The 14,756-nt window shown below is 58.4% G+C and overlaps 1 protein-coding gene across 1 annotated transcript; it reads left to right on the top strand.

Annotated features, from left to right (window-relative positions):
- Positions 1-390: 390 nt before the first annotated feature.
- On the top strand, positions 391-6,140 carry C1QTNF6 (C1q and TNF related 6). The gene is given in 4 exon segments (XM_070407989.1): positions 391-522; positions 2,434-2,556; positions 2,558-2,693; positions 4,073-6,140. Coding segments are annotated over 3 exon segments (801 nt in total). The 5' UTR covers positions 391-522; positions 2,434-2,439; the 3' UTR covers positions 4,621-6,140.
- Positions 6,141-14,756: the final 8,616 nt, after the last annotated feature.

Below are 14,756 nucleotides of genomic sequence, written 5' to 3'. Positions count from 1 at the left end.
ACATCTCGGGCCCTGCACCATTCCTCTGACGCCCGCCAGGCCCTCCAGGCTCTCCCCTCCCCACCCCCTCCTGTGACTGAGGCCGTAGCCCCTGGTGAAGGGCTGCCCTCTGCTGCTCCTGGCTTGTGCCCACCCTGGTGGGCTGGGACGCACACCAAGTCTACTCTATGGGGCCTGGCCCTTCCCCCACCCCCAGGAGACCCCAGCTCCTGAGTGGAGGCAGCGGGGACCCCCTAGCCCCCCCCAGGGCACGGTCCCTCACACTCCCTGCCGGGCACCCTCCTCCATGGCCAGTCTGTGATCCGGGCTGTCACCATTGCTTTTGTTTAAGGCCACTTTGCTTCCTGCCGCCCAGGCCAGTTTGTGTCTCGGAGCCTTTGACTGCCATCTGGCTGGAGCCAGCAGATAGGTCCCCAAACGGGCCAGTCCCCTGGAGGAGCCCTGGTCTGCCCTGCCCTGTCCCGGGAAGAGGTCACGCCGGGCAGAAGAAGGAGCAGACTTTTTATTAAGAGTCTTTTGCAGGTCAGCCAACTTCGCTGCGCGTAAATCTCCCCAAACAACCCGGCGGCGGGGAGGTGGCCGTGCCATCTCCTTCTAAATGCCAAGGAGCAGGCACGCCAGCCGGTCCAGCCACTGGTCCCAGGTCTCCCAGCTTGTCAACGAGCCTGGGGTTTCACGTCTGACTCCAGGGCCTCACCGTGTCCCGTGAGGCCACATTCTGGCCAGGAAACAGGGGATTGTTGTTTTTCTCAAAACCACTGGGATGTGCATTTTACAAATAAAAGGTGAGGGTGAGCATCGTGGACAGAGAGGATGCTGATCTGTGTGGATTTGACCTGCCTTACAGAGCAGAACCAGGACACCGGGCCAGGGGGCCAGGGCTGGGGGCAGGAGCTGGGGAACGGACACCTCCAGGAGGGGGTGATGGCGGGGGAGGCTGCCCCGCATCCCCTCGCTTCTGCTGCTAGCCGGCCCTTGGGGCGGGGGGGGGGGGGGGGGGGGTGGGGGGGGGGGGGGCGGTGCTCAGGACAGGGCCTCTGCCCCTTTAAAACCTCGCTCTCACCGCAGTGCTCAGAGAGAGAGAGGGTGGCGTTTAAAACAATACCTACGGGTAGTAACCACAGAAAAATATTTTTGAATTGTACTAAATGTTAAAGGAGAACAAAAAGGAAATAAACAAAGAAACGCCAGAAGCGTAAAAACCAGCCTAGTTTCAAAAGCCGAGTTTCTGATGCTGCGATAACTCAGCACCAGCCCCCAAAGGCGGCGCCACCTCAAAGGCTCCTGCCCGGCTTCCTGCCCGCCCAGCCCCGGCCTCTCTCCCGCGCTGGTGTCCGGGCCATTTCCTGCCCCTCTCTAGGAACTCTGGATCCCTCTCTCTCGCCCGCCCGGGCCAAAGCAGGTCCTCACAAAGCCTGGACTTCTCGGAGCCTTTCAAGTTGCCAGGCTTCCTAGTCCTGCCCCTTCATTCCAATTGACCACCTTGGCAGCTTATTGGCAGGTCCACTGTGATTGACACAACCACTTTCCAATGATTTAACTCTTGCCCAAAGCTTCCCTGCAAGGATTCAGTGTAAGGTAGTGCAGGTGTTGACTGCACAGAGATGCCAGAGGAGGGGGGCTGGCACCAGCCCGTGCCACGGCGCCTAGTCTCTGTGGTGCCCTCTCTGCTGTGTCTAATGTGCCCCCCCCCCCCCCCCCCCCCCCCGCCCAGGAGCGCCCTGTCCCTTGCAGGAAGGCCCGTGCAGGCCAGCAGTGGCTGCAGCAGCGACTCCTCACTGCTCCACAGTAGAACCCCGTCCCCAGGCAGAACCCCGTGTGTTCTCTGATGGAAGTTGCTACCTGCCTGCTAGAACGAACGAACTTTCCTAGCTCCTTTGTCAGGACCTCGCGTTCATGCCCCAAACCATGGGCTCGGCCCCGAGTCCCCTCCCCTACAGAGTAAGCCTGCGGATCCTTTGCGTTTGTCCCAAGGGCCCTCTCACTTGTCAATGGCGAGAGAGCAAGCCAGAGGGGCGGGAGGAGGGTGGGGAGAGCATTTGACAGTCTCAGTGTTCTGGCCCAGGGGCAGCTGGGGCGCCTTCCTCACCCACCCCAGCTAAAGTCCCCCAGGAGCCGCCCCTGCTGGGCTGTGGCTATCTCTGGAGGGGCTTCCTCCTTCGGGGACCTTGCCTGGCAGCGCCTTCAGAGACGGGGATCCTTCCAGGACACTCAGCCTCCAGGCCCTGCCCTGGCCACAAGTCTCTGGGACCTTGGAGAACTGGCTTCTCTGCGTGGACCTCAGTGTTCTTGTCTGTTAAGTGGGGGCCCTGGCGTCCTTCCCCGAGTTATGTCCGGAACGCACTTGCTGTGGGAGGCAGCATGCATGCCGGGCACGGGCACAGCGGAGATGTGAAGTTAGATAGACTGTCTGTTCCTCCTCCCCCGCTCCAGGCCGCCATGGGGACAGCCGCCCTGGACCTCCTCTGGACAGTCCTCCTGCTCCCGCTTTTGGTGTTTGGGGTCCCCACCGAGGAGCACACCTCTGGGGAAGCCCTGGCCTCCGGTCCCCCCCGGGCGCTGCCGACGGTGCTGTGACTCTGAGGACCCCCTGGCCCCCACCTATGCTGCCGATGAGTCCGCAGCCTCTCCATCCTCCCTCCCGTACGTGTGGCCTGAGGTCAGGCCCTACATTAACATCACCATCCTGAAGGGTGAGTACCCGTACGTGGCTCAGGCTGGCCTGGCCTGGCCGGGGACATGGAGGGCATGGGGGGCGGTGGGGTCTCTTCCTGGGCCTGGGGAGGGGAGGTGGAGGAAACAGGAGAAACCAGGACAGACAGTTATTCCTGACCCTTTCGTTCACACATGAATTAAACACCTACTATGTGTCAGGACTCTTCTGAATTCTGGGGCTGGAGCATGAACAGATCAGAGATACCTACCACCATTGCACTTCCATTCTAGTGGGGGAGGCAGACAGCAATCAGCATACTACCCAAGTTAATGAGATACAATGTTTGATGGTGACAAATGTCATAGAGATGACAAGGTGGGGCAGGGTAAGGGGCATGGGGAGTGCAGGTCTGGGGGCAGCTTGCCTATCAAGCAGGATGGTCAGTTCTTACTGAGGGAGAAGCCACGTGTATCTGGGGAAGAGCATTCCAGGCAAAGCGAACAGCACGTTCAAAGGCCCTGGGGTGGGAGTGGGCCTGGGGTTTTAAGGCGCAGTGGCAAAGGGAAAGAACTGGGGCTGGAGATGAAGCAGGGCCCAGATCAGACTTGGCTTTCTCCTCTGAGTGAGATGGGGCGCAGGGGCAGGTTTGAGCGGAGGGAAGTAGTTGGGATCAGGTCCCTCAAGGCATAGGTGGCCACCTGCTTCTCGTGTTCAAGGTCAGCCTGGAACAAGAGCCGGGCAGAGGCATGTCTGCCTGGGGGTCAGGTGAGCTACTGCCAGACGCCCGGGCAGGTGGAGAGGGGCCAGGCAGTGCTAGGTGAACGGTCCTGCTTCGTGTTTGCGGAGTTTGCAGAGCACTTTCCCACGTGGCATTTGCTGAGGGCTCGCCTTTTCAACAGCCAAGACCCCAGCAAGGGCTGGGCACACAGTGGGGTAAAGCCAGCCAAGGGCTGCCTGGCTCCTACCAGGGGGGCTTCCCTGGGGTACTTTCCTTGGTTCCTTCTTTGGGTCAGAAGTGCAGAGTGCACCCTGCCACTTGCCCACCCATCCTGGAGCTTGGCTTCATGCAGTGTCCCCCTTCCCTGGTGGGGAGGGGGGCTGGGCCTGCCTTCCAGAGCCCTAGGGCGCGGGGATGGGCGGGTGTGGAGACAGACTGGAGGCGGAGCCCTGCTCTCCTGCTCCTGAGCTGTGCGACCCTGGGCGAGTCACTGAACCTCTCTGAGAGTGGAAATGGTCGGTATCTTCTCTAGAGGGACATTCAGGGAGGCCATGCCCGGCGGGCAGTAGGTGCTCCACAAATGCTGGTTCCTCTGGCCTCTCTTCTCCGGGCAGGAGCAGAGCCCTCCACAGTCAAGTGTAGGTGCCCCCTTCGTTTAGGCCCGGGGGCCTGCCCTGACTTCCCCCTTGTTCCCACAGGTGACAAAGGGGACCGGGGCCTGCTGGGCACACCGGGGAAGCTGGGCAAGGAGGGTCCCCGGGGAGAGCGAGGCCCCCAGGGCACCAAGGGTGACAAGGGGCAGGCGGGCAGCCCGGGCAGCCCGTGCCAGACTCGCTTCTCCGCCTTCTCCGTGGGCCGCAGAACGGCCCTGCACAGCAGCGAGGGCTTCCAGCCCCTGCCCTTCGACACGGTCTTCGTCAACCCGGACGGGCACTTCGACATGGCCGCCGGCCACTTCGTGGCCCCGTTGGGCGGCCTCTACTTCTTCAGCCTCAACGTGCACAGCTGGAACTTCAAGGAGACCTACGTGCACGTCATGCACAACGAGGAGGCGGCCGTCATCCTGTACGCGCAGCCCAGCGACCGCAGCATCATGCAGAGCCAGAGCGTGATGCTGGCCCTGGCGCCCGGCGACCGCGTCTGGGCGCGGCTCTTCAAGCGCGAACGGGAGAACGCCATCTACAGCGACGACGTGGACATCTACATCACCTTCAGCGGCCACCTCATCAAGCCCGAGGACGACTAGTGCCTCCAGCGGGGCGGCTCCCCAGCGGGGCGGGCCCACCCTCCGCGGGGCCTCAGTGTCCCCCTCTGCACAGTGGGCCCGCGGGGCCTGGCACTGCGGGTAGCCCTCCTCTTCCTTCCTTCCCTCCCTCCCAGGCTGTTCCTGCCGTCCCCTCTCTTGAACGTATTTTGAGAAGCCTTCTAACCTAAATAGTCTACAACCTGCCCAGCCTTTCAGACCAGCACTTCTCAAACTTGAACCTGCACAGGAATCGCCTGGAAACCGTTCGTGCTAAAACGCAGATTCGCTCAGGCAGGCGTGGAGTGGGCCCAGGACTCCGCATGTCCGGTCAGTTCATGGGCCACACTGCAGTAACCAGACTCTAGAACTTTCTTCCAAAACTTTCTGAACCCTCTGAACATTCTAGAATCATCACAACATCCTTAAACATTCTCACTTCTCTGGGCGGCCCCATCTTCCTCCCTCTCTCACTCTCGCCTGCACCCTCAACTTTGCAGCTGCTCGCTCTGTCATTCATCCAACCTCAGGAGAGTAACTCGGTGCGAGGCCCCGGGTAGGCTGGGGCGGGTCAGACGCAGACCCTGCGCTCGGTGGGCACGCAGCCCAGCCCGGGGGGGAAACAGAGGGTTCCGGGACCTGACCCAGAGAAACGCTGGTGCTCTTGTCACAGCAGTCTGGGCTCCGAGCACTCAGACACCGTGGCCCCTCATCACTGCGGTCCCCAAGGCTGGTGGGACAGGGCCCCCAAGATGGGGTGTTCCCGGCCTCCTCTCATTCCTGTCATCAAAGCAGCCCCCAGCCCCCTAGCTCCCCATACAGCTGTACGGGGACCTGCGAGGACTCCCGTCCTCCTCACAGCACCCTCCCTGTCCCCTCTGGGGCTCAGCCAGGACCGTGCTCAGCCCCCCCCCCCACCCCCCCGCCCCCCGTGCCTAGACACCTGGCCTTGGTTCTCCCGAGCTGTCTGTCCCCCGGTGCTGTCTGACCCTCCTTGTCCCCTCTTGCTGTCCCAGTGTCCCCACTCTCTGAGCGTTAAGGTGCTGAGACCCAGTCTCCCCTGGCCTGGTGCTGCCTTTGGAGATGCCAGGGCAGGGACACCAGGCTTTGGACCCTCAGCAGGTCTGAGGAACTGAAGCGGGTAACATTCAGGTCAGTCAGGGGGACCCTCCCTCCTCTGAGCCATGATGCCGAGAGAGGCCCAGGCCTCTCTCCTGGGAAGAATCAGACGCTAGTAAGGGACACCAGGCTTCCTGCCTCTTCTCCCCTCCCAGGTGGGGCAGCCTGGTGGCCCCCAGCCTTCCTCTCCCCCCCGTCCAGGTGGCCTGACCCTCTCCCCTGGGAGGCGGCCTCCAGTCTTGGTGCTTACGCAGACTCTGGGGGTGGTCTCTGGTGCTCACTTACAGCCAAGGGGCCACGTGGTGGCTGTGTGGCTGGGGATGGCAGCAGAGCCTGACTGTGCGCAGGCCCGGGCACAGCCACTCCCAGCCACCTGCCCCTCCCCCCTTGTCCAGTGTGATTAAAGGTGCGTGTCTTCTTGGCAGTTCAGCCTGGTTCTTTCTGCTCAACGCTCTTGGGAGACCCAGGGGACCCATATTCAGGGAGACTGAGGCTCCCCACCCGCAAAGAACCCAGCCCCTTGCTCACTCAGGCAGCCGGTCTGTTCTGAGGTTAGCGGGACCGCCTCAGAGTCTGCTGTGCGACACCCTGGCTGTGGCCTCGGGAGGTCCCACTCCCCTGAGCCTCAGTTTCCTTGTCTGTGAAATGGGGATGATGATAAGCTACCTCATGAGGCGCCATCAGGACTAGAAGAGAGGTTGCCTGGTGAGCGAGCACCGAGTTCATCCTCTGAACCACTCCTATTGAGCACCTATTGTATGTGGGGTGCCCCACTAGGCACAGAGGCTGCAGGGAGGAGCATGCCCAGCCCTTCCCTTGGAGAACACCGATGGAGTCTGTTCTGGTCAGTGCTGAATGAGCCCAGGCCCTCACCTGGGGGTTTGGTCTCGTGTTTTATGTTTAATACTAGAGGCCTGGTGCACAAAATTTGTGCACAGGGTGGGGGGGCAGTGGTCCCTCAGCCAGGCCTGCCCCCTCTTGCATTCCAGGAGCACTTGGGGGATGGGGAGCAGGCCTAAGCCAGCAATCAGACATCCTTAGCATTGCCACGAAAGCAGGAGAGGCTCCTGCCACTGCCACTGTGCTCGCCAGCTGTGAGCCCGGCTTGGCTTCTGATTGAGCGGCGTTCCCCGGTGGGAGCACACTGACCACCAGGGGACAGCTCCTGCGTGTGCGTCATAGTGACCAGTCGTTCAGTCATTTGGTCACTTAGGCCTTTATATATATAGATTGACGAGAGAGCTGTTGGGTGTTCGCTGGAGGAAACCACACATCACGAGGACAGTGGCTGACTTTCTACGCCAGAAAGTGGCTCCTCACGATGTATTTAAAGTCGTCCACGTGGACTCCTCTTGCCGAGCTGAGTGGGGCACCCTGCACTGTGTGGGTGGCTGTCGCTGTGTTTGGTGGCTTCTGGGCAGCATGCGGAAGAACATTCTATAAAGGATGAACCACCAAACTGCCCAGGACCGGCAGGCGGGGGGTGGTTTGCCGGTCGCCGAGGCAGCAAAGCTTCAGAAACTTCTTGCCGAGCAGGGGAATTGCAGTTTGTCCTGTGCAAACGAGGGCCAAAGGCCCTGGCATTTCCAAGCTCCGAGATGGGCTGTGTCACCCGATCCGATGCAAGCACTTCCTCCATCCCCAGATCAGAGGCGGTCCCTGGACTGTCTGTTCTGGACTGTCTGGTCCGGTTCCCCCCATGGGATCCCAGGTCCTGCCCTGGTGGCAGGGCCTCGATGGGTGTGCAGAGCCCCTAGTGCAGTGGTTCTCAACCTGTGGGTCGCGACCCCTTTGGCAGTCGAACGACCCTTTCACAGGGGTCGCCTAAGACCATCCTGCATATCAGATATTTACATGACGATTCATAACAGTAGCAACATTGCAGTTATGAAGTAGCAACGAAAATAATTTTATGGTTGAGTCACAACATGAGGAACTGTATTTAAAGGGCCAGAAGGTTGAGAACCGCTGCCCTAGAGCTTTGTGATGGAGATTCCCCCATAGGCAAGGTTTGGACGGGGCCTGGCAAGTGCCCTGGGAAACTGGACCTGCTCCCAGGTCTGTGGGGACGGCGTCCCCTGGGAGCTGCACTGCTTAGTCCTGCCGACTCCCGCGAGCTGGCGAATTGCCCGCATAACCACATCCCCACCCTGGCGCCATCCCTTCAATGACGCAAATGACATTCTTTCTCTGAAATGTTAGGCAACAAGAAAGGGAAGGCTGAGGAGGGCCGGCAGGAGAATGGGAGTCAGGGGACCTCGTCTTGCTGCCCCATAGTTAGCCCATTGGTCCTAATTGGGGTTCTGAAAACACAGTCATGAATACAGCCCCAAACACCCGCACGGCTTCCATGGGGCAAAAGAGAACACAGTTCAATCCGAGGCAACACATAGGCTGGTGATGGGTCCAGAGAGGCCAGACGAGTGGCCCTGCCCCCTCCACGCCTCGAGTCAACCGGCTTGGCCATTGCTTGGTTGGGTGGGCTGGGGCAAATGCAGAAACTGTGGAGGGGGCCAGAGGAGTCGGACAGTTATCTGAGTGGAAATGGGCAGAGCTGGTGTTGCGTCCTGGTGGCTGTGGCCGGGATGGGTGGGCTAGACCTGCCACGTGGGGATCCGGGAAAGAGAGGGGAATTCTGAAGAGGTTAGTCAGGGGAAGCTGCTTAGTGGAGGGGACACTTAAGCAGGGCCTTGGAGCCCTGGCTGGTTTGGCTCAGTGGATAGAGCGTCGGCCTGCGGGCTGAAGGGTCCCAGGTTCGATTCTGGTCAAGGGCACATGCCCAGGTTGCGGGCTCAATCCCCGGTGGGGGGCGTGCAGGAGGCAGCCGATCAATGATTCTCATCATTGATGTTTCTATCTCTCTCTCCCTCTCCCTTCCTCTCTGAAATCAGTAAAAATATATTTAAAAAATTAAGAAAAGAAAAGAAGGGCCTTGGAAGGTGAATGAGGGTTTGCAAGGCACACGTTATGGGGACAGGAAACGGGGGGGATGAATGACTGGAGGCGGGACCGTCTATGTTCCGGACAGTGGGAAAGACCATATGCTAGAGAAATGTTTGGGAAGGCGGGGTGGGGGAGGAGACGGGATTGGAGACTGGACAGGTAGGGGCCAGTGCGAAAGGCCCTAAATGTCAGGCTAAGTCTGGGCTTGACCTCCCAGGTGCTGGGGAGCAGCTGAGGGATCTGAGCAGCGCAGTCACTGGCTAGAGCTGGCGTCAGAGGCAGGTCACTGGTGGAGCATGGATTGCAGAGGGAGGGGCTGGAGGCAGTTAGGGGGCTGTGCCGTGGTCTAGGGGAGGACCCGGGACAATGCCTGGAAACGAGTGAATTGTGACCGTCATCGGGGGGAGAGGGCTGTGTAAAGGAGGCAGGAGGCTTCCTAGCAGAGGGGTGGGAAGAGGGAGGAGGCAGGGTCCCGCTCCGGCAAAGGGTCTACCGGGCGGTGCTGGTCCTCCGGGAGGGCAGGCCCGGGGCAGGAGGTGGGCTCGGATGGACTGGAGGCGTGGAGGGTGCTGGGTAACTTGTCTGGCCTCTCCGGACCCATCACTGTCCTTATCTGTTGCGTCAGACTTAAAATGTGTGCTCCTGTGCCCCCCTGACGCCTTTGGGGGGACTTGAGGCTCTATCTGTGACTGTATTTTCAGAACCCCAAGTTAGACCTACGGACTAACCCTGGGGCAGAAAACGTGAAATTACTGCGGGTTGTTCTGGAAAATATGAAGTACATGCGCCAGGGGCTTGAAACATGTTCAGAGAAGCTCAAATTTCAGCGTGTGGGCTCTGGAGCCAGCCCAGGGCCTTCTGATCCACACAGCTCCTGGCTCAGAACAGACATCACTTCCCGTGTGTGCGACCTGGGCTTGTCACTTCCTCCCTGCGAGGCTCGGTTTTGTCCAGAGCGGGGTGTCTAGTGCGTGCTTGGTGGTGGCACATGACGGGTGTGGGGTGAACGGCTCGCGCTGCGGCAGAGGAGCAGCGGGAAGCGAGATCAGGGTTGACATCATGCACCGCTCTCTTCGGCTCCCCTCCCCCTGCCAGCGCCGCGGGCTCCTCCCAGTAGCCACATGCTGCCACGTGTGCATCTGGAGGACGGGAAAACGTAGGCAGACATGCCACACGACCAGAAACAGATGGCAAGAACATTATGGGAGGGGCCAAGCAGGGAGAGCCGGGCCTGCGAGCCAGAGAGGAAGAAGGGATTTCCATGACACGAGTCAAGAGTGAGCAGGGCCAAGGCCCCATGGCTGGGCGCCCCTGGCCGGCACACCCAGCAGGTCGGGAGGCTGGGTGGCCAGGAAACACCGGGGGGTGGGGCAGGGGCAGGAGAGGGGGTGAAGTTGCAGCCTGGGGGTGGTGGTGTGGGCTGGAGGAGGTAGTAATTGGGGCCCAGGAAGAAGCGGGGGACCCTCTGCAGGGGAGCAGCAGGGTGAGGGCAGGGTTGCGGGCCCACCTTCAGCTGGCTGACGGCCTCTCAGCACTGGAGGTAATGAGTCGACGTCACAAACTCAGCCACACACGAACTAGAACTTGTCTTATGTCTCCACGGCTAAACTTAATTTCCATCAGGCACTTCCTTCCTGCCAAAGTCGAAGAAACGAGCTTTGGCCAGCTGGGGTGGCACTGCATGCTCTCAGGGCCGCTGCTGACTTTGTCCATGTCCCATCCCGTCTGCTCCAGGCTCCTGGCTCCGCCCACACGCCAGCCTCCGGGGCCCTCAGGCCTCGGGGGGCATCCAGGTCCTCTCTGCACAGGCGCTTACAGATTCTGTCCCTCATCCTCCTGGACACACCATGTGGCCATTTCTTCCGCGGGGTGTCAGCTGCCTCCCTGGGGTTTTGCCTGGGGAGAGAGGATGGCCCCTCAGGATCTCAGATGCCCTAAACCTGCTGGGGTCTTCTCTGCACCCTCTTTACCAGGCTCATCTGGGGTGCTCGGGCAGGGATCTGCAGCTCTACTGTGGCATTCCTTGCTTCCCTCTGCACCACCCCCAGGGCCATCTTGAGTGTCTGGGAAGAGGGGACTGTGTATGTACTCAGCACATCCTCTCCCAGAGCTTTGGCTGGGCACACAGGCTCTCTCTCTCTCTCCTAATATATTTTTATTGATTTCAGAGAGGAAGGGAGAGAGAGAGAGAGAGAGAGAGAGAGAGAGAGAGAGATGGAAGCATCAGAGATGACAGAGGATCATTGATTGGTTGCCTCCTGCACGCCCCCTACTGGGGATTGAACCACAACCCAGGCATGTGTCCCGAGTGGGAATCGAACCAATGACCTCCTGTTCATGGGTTGCCGTTCAACCACTGAGGCACCCTGGCTGGGCCAGGCTCTCTCTTCCTTATTTTGAAACTTAAAAACCTGGAGAAGACTCCCTTCCTCCCTCAGCCTTTTGCTACATATCCCTTCTGTGTTGCTTAGGATGCTTTTGGGCACAGGGAGCACATGTCCCAAGCAGCATGAAGGAAAGTGACCCTGCAGCCCACGGCAGGGCAGTTCCGGACCGGTCACTGTGGCCCAGCAGCGACGCTGAGGACCGGGTCTGCCTGGATCCCACCCGGCACACTAACTGCACCAGCCTGGCTCTCAGGGCAGCTGCCCTCGGGCCGCAGGTGGCAGCCACAGGATGGCTGCTGGGGTGCAGCCCCAGCAGGTCCAGGGGTCCCCAAAGGTGTGGACGGAGTCGGCGAAGAAGGAATGACACGAAGACAGCTTTCAGTTGATCAGCAGCCTAGTCAGGACCTCTAGCCAGGATCTCCAGCCAAAGTTCTGGTTAGGAACTCCAGCCAAGCTCTGGTTAGGATCTGATGAGGATCTGATGAGGATCTGATGTTTATTGTCTTGTTACATCCGTATTTATACCAGCCGATTTTAATCCTGTCAATTTCTATTACAAAGGTTAGGGCATTTCTTATCTCCATTCCAGGGAGTAAAGATTATGTAGCTTAACTACCCACCTGGCACTTAATTAAGGGGTTGTATCCCCTCCCTAACCTCAGGGAAAAATCCCCACCTGGGGAAACAACCTTTCTCAGAGAGGTGACCTTGGTTAAAACACATGGCGCTAAGGAGAGCAAACATATTAAGAACAATATGCTATATATGCCAGGTCCCTTGAAACATATGCTGTGCAGATGTTTCTTTCCTGCAGCGACTGTGTCAAGCAGCAAGGATGGACCGGCTTCCAGCAGATGGCGGCCCCGAGACTCTGTCCTGGCCCAGGAGTCACATCAGGCATGAGGAGGGCCAGCAAGAGAAGAATCAGATTCTTTTCCGCAGCAGCTTCTCCTCACTTTTCATTGGCCTGAACCGCTCACGTGACCACACCACCCATACCCCAACCTCTGGGAAGGAGAACAGGATTATGGGAAGCAAGGTTTACTCTTGAACCTCCGGGGTCTGGGCTGAACCTCCAAGCAAGGTGAGAGAGGTCACGGGGGGCGGGGTTAAGAGTGCAGCGGGCTCAGTTTGCATGGGAGTCCTTTGGCCTGCTAGCAGATGTGGCTGTCTGACTCAGCCACCCTATCTTGGTTCTAGGAAGCCTTCCCCAGCTTGAAGGGTGACGTTGGCACCCAGTCACAGGGCCCTGCCCATTGCTTCTGGGGGCCCAGGGGCTATAGCAGCACCCACGTCACCACCACCACCACCACCACCACCACCACCGGAGCCCTCGCCAACCCTCCCGGGCAGAGTTGAGCTTCCCCGTGTTCACCTGAGGCTGCTGGGCTCAGATCTAACTGGTCGCTGACCTCTCCCTGCCTCAGTTTCCTCACTTGGGAAAAGGGGACTGTTGTGAGAATGAAAGGAGTATATGTAAAAGAGTGGCACACAGTAGGCTCGCTATAAGTGTTACGTATTATTATAAGGCGGACAGTTAATTGTACTCATGTTGGAGGAAAACCGTGAAGTGCAGAGAAACTGGGTCATTTCCTTCTCGTGTCATGTGTCCATTCATTCACCGAGTACGGACTGACCATCTGTCACGGGCTCCGCACGGGGACGAAGCAGTGACAAAACGCCCACAGGGCCCTGCCCTCCTGTGGCCTGGAGTCTAGCGGGAAACACACGCTATGCAGATCATCCCACCTGGACTTCAGATCCGGGGGAGAGCGCTCAGGCATCCTGGGAGACGCTAATCTGGTAAATGGGGGTGGGGGCAGTCAGGGAAGGCCCCTCTGAGGAAGAGGTGGTTCCGCTGAGGCCCAGAGGGTGAATGGGGGAAACGGCACTGGGTGGAGGGATCAGCATAGGCAAAGGCCTGGACGTAGGGACCTGCCCAGCACTTCCCAGGAACTGAACGAAGGGCCAGGAGGCAGGAAGGAGCCAGGCTCGCAGGACCTGGGGTTTGGGGCCTAGCCCATGGGCAGCACCTGAAGGAGTTCCAGGTCTTTGGGTCAGAGGTCGGCCCAGGATCCAAACCCAGGCCTTTCTGATGAGCATCCGCACCTGAGCTGTTACGTCTCAGAGGACGGCTGGAGGCTGCTACGCCTCCTCAAGCTCTCCTGGTTGTTCTCGTGATAGGGCAGGGCTCTTACGGGAGTCTTTGGGGAGCTCGTGCCCTTGGACCTTGACACCCACAGCCACTGGGGTGCTGGAGCCACAGGCACCAGCAGGTGAGAGCCGATGGCTGCGTGCATCTGTCCCCAACTCCAGGTTCAGGAAGTTAGCTTGAAATTGGCCGCGGTGGCAGTATTTACACCATAGTAATTGGCCAATGTTACAATTTTAATTTTTATAAAACAAGGCTTTTATGAGAAAGTAAGCCCTCCCGTGATGAAAGGAGGTTCCCCAGTGCATTCACCCCCATCCTGAAAACCAGTCACAGGGGACTGGAGACCCCGGGGCCTCTCACTCATTGGGAAGCTTAGGTGGGGCGGGGCCTCCTGAAGGAGGTACTTTGGGTGTGGTCCCCAGGCTCAGTGACCTCCTCTTTCCCTGACACCCCCTCATCCAACCACCATCCCACACCCCACCCAGGGCGCATCTCTCTACGTTACCCTGCCCCCTGGTGGCCAGGGTGGTTGATGGCGCCAAGGGAGGCCCCAACTCCAGGGGAGCCAGCCTGAGTCCTGCTCCTGGGATTTGGGAAGCAGAACCACAATATCCGCAGACTGGGTGAATAGAGTCCTAGAATCTGGGGTGGTTAAGGGATGTGTGGGAGGCCTTCCCTGTATGCTCCAGCTAAGCAAGGCCTGGGTTGTTGTTTTGTCCACTGAATGTGTTTCATTGAACTGGGCCCACTCTATGTCTCTCTCTCTCTTTTAAAAATACAATATTTTTATAAATTTTAAAATTTTATTACATCTAATTCTTTTTTAAAAAATTCTTTATTGTTGAAAGTATTACATATGTCTCCTTTTCCCCCCATAGACCTATCCCCCTGCTCCCACCCCTAGCACAGGCCCTCACCCTGCTATTGTCTGTGTCCATTGGTTATGCTTATATGTATGCATACAAGTCCTTTGATTGATCTCTTATTCCCACCCTCCCCTACCTTCCCCCTGAGGTTGGACGGTCTGTTTGATGCTTCTACGTCTCTGGATCTATATTTGTTCATCAGTTTATGTTGTTCATTATATTCCACAAATGAGTGAGATCATGTGATACTTATCTTTCTCCGACCGGCTTATTTCACTTAGCATAATGCTCTCCAGGTCCATACATGCTGTTGCAAATGGTAAAAGTTCTTTCTCTTTTACAGCAGGGTAGTATTCCATTATGTAATGTACCACAGGTTTTTAACCCACTCATCTGCTGATGGGCACTTAAGCTGTTTAGCTGTTGTAAATTGTGCTGCTATGAACATAGGGGTGCATATATTCTTTCTTATTGGTGTTTCTGATTTCTTGGGATATATTCCTCAAAGTTATATATTTTTTAATTGATTTTAGAGAGGAAGGGAGAGGGAGAGAGGGATAGAAACCTCAATGATGAGAGAAAATAATTGATCGGCTGCCTCCTGCATGTCCCCTACTGGGGATCGAGCCCACAACCCAGGCTTGTTCCCTGACTGGGAATTGAACCGTG

The sequence above is a fragment of the Myotis yumanensis genome, unplaced genomic scaffold (assembly GCF_028538775.1).
Source record: "Myotis yumanensis isolate MYYU_CA2020_CCGP unplaced genomic scaffold, mMyoYum1.0.hap1 SCAF_3, whole genome shotgun sequence".
Lineage (NCBI taxonomy): Eukaryota > Metazoa > Chordata > Mammalia > Chiroptera > Vespertilionidae > Myotis > Myotis yumanensis.
The sequence above is the reverse complement of the archived record's forward strand: the minus strand, read 5'-3'. Positions and strand labels throughout refer to the sequence as shown.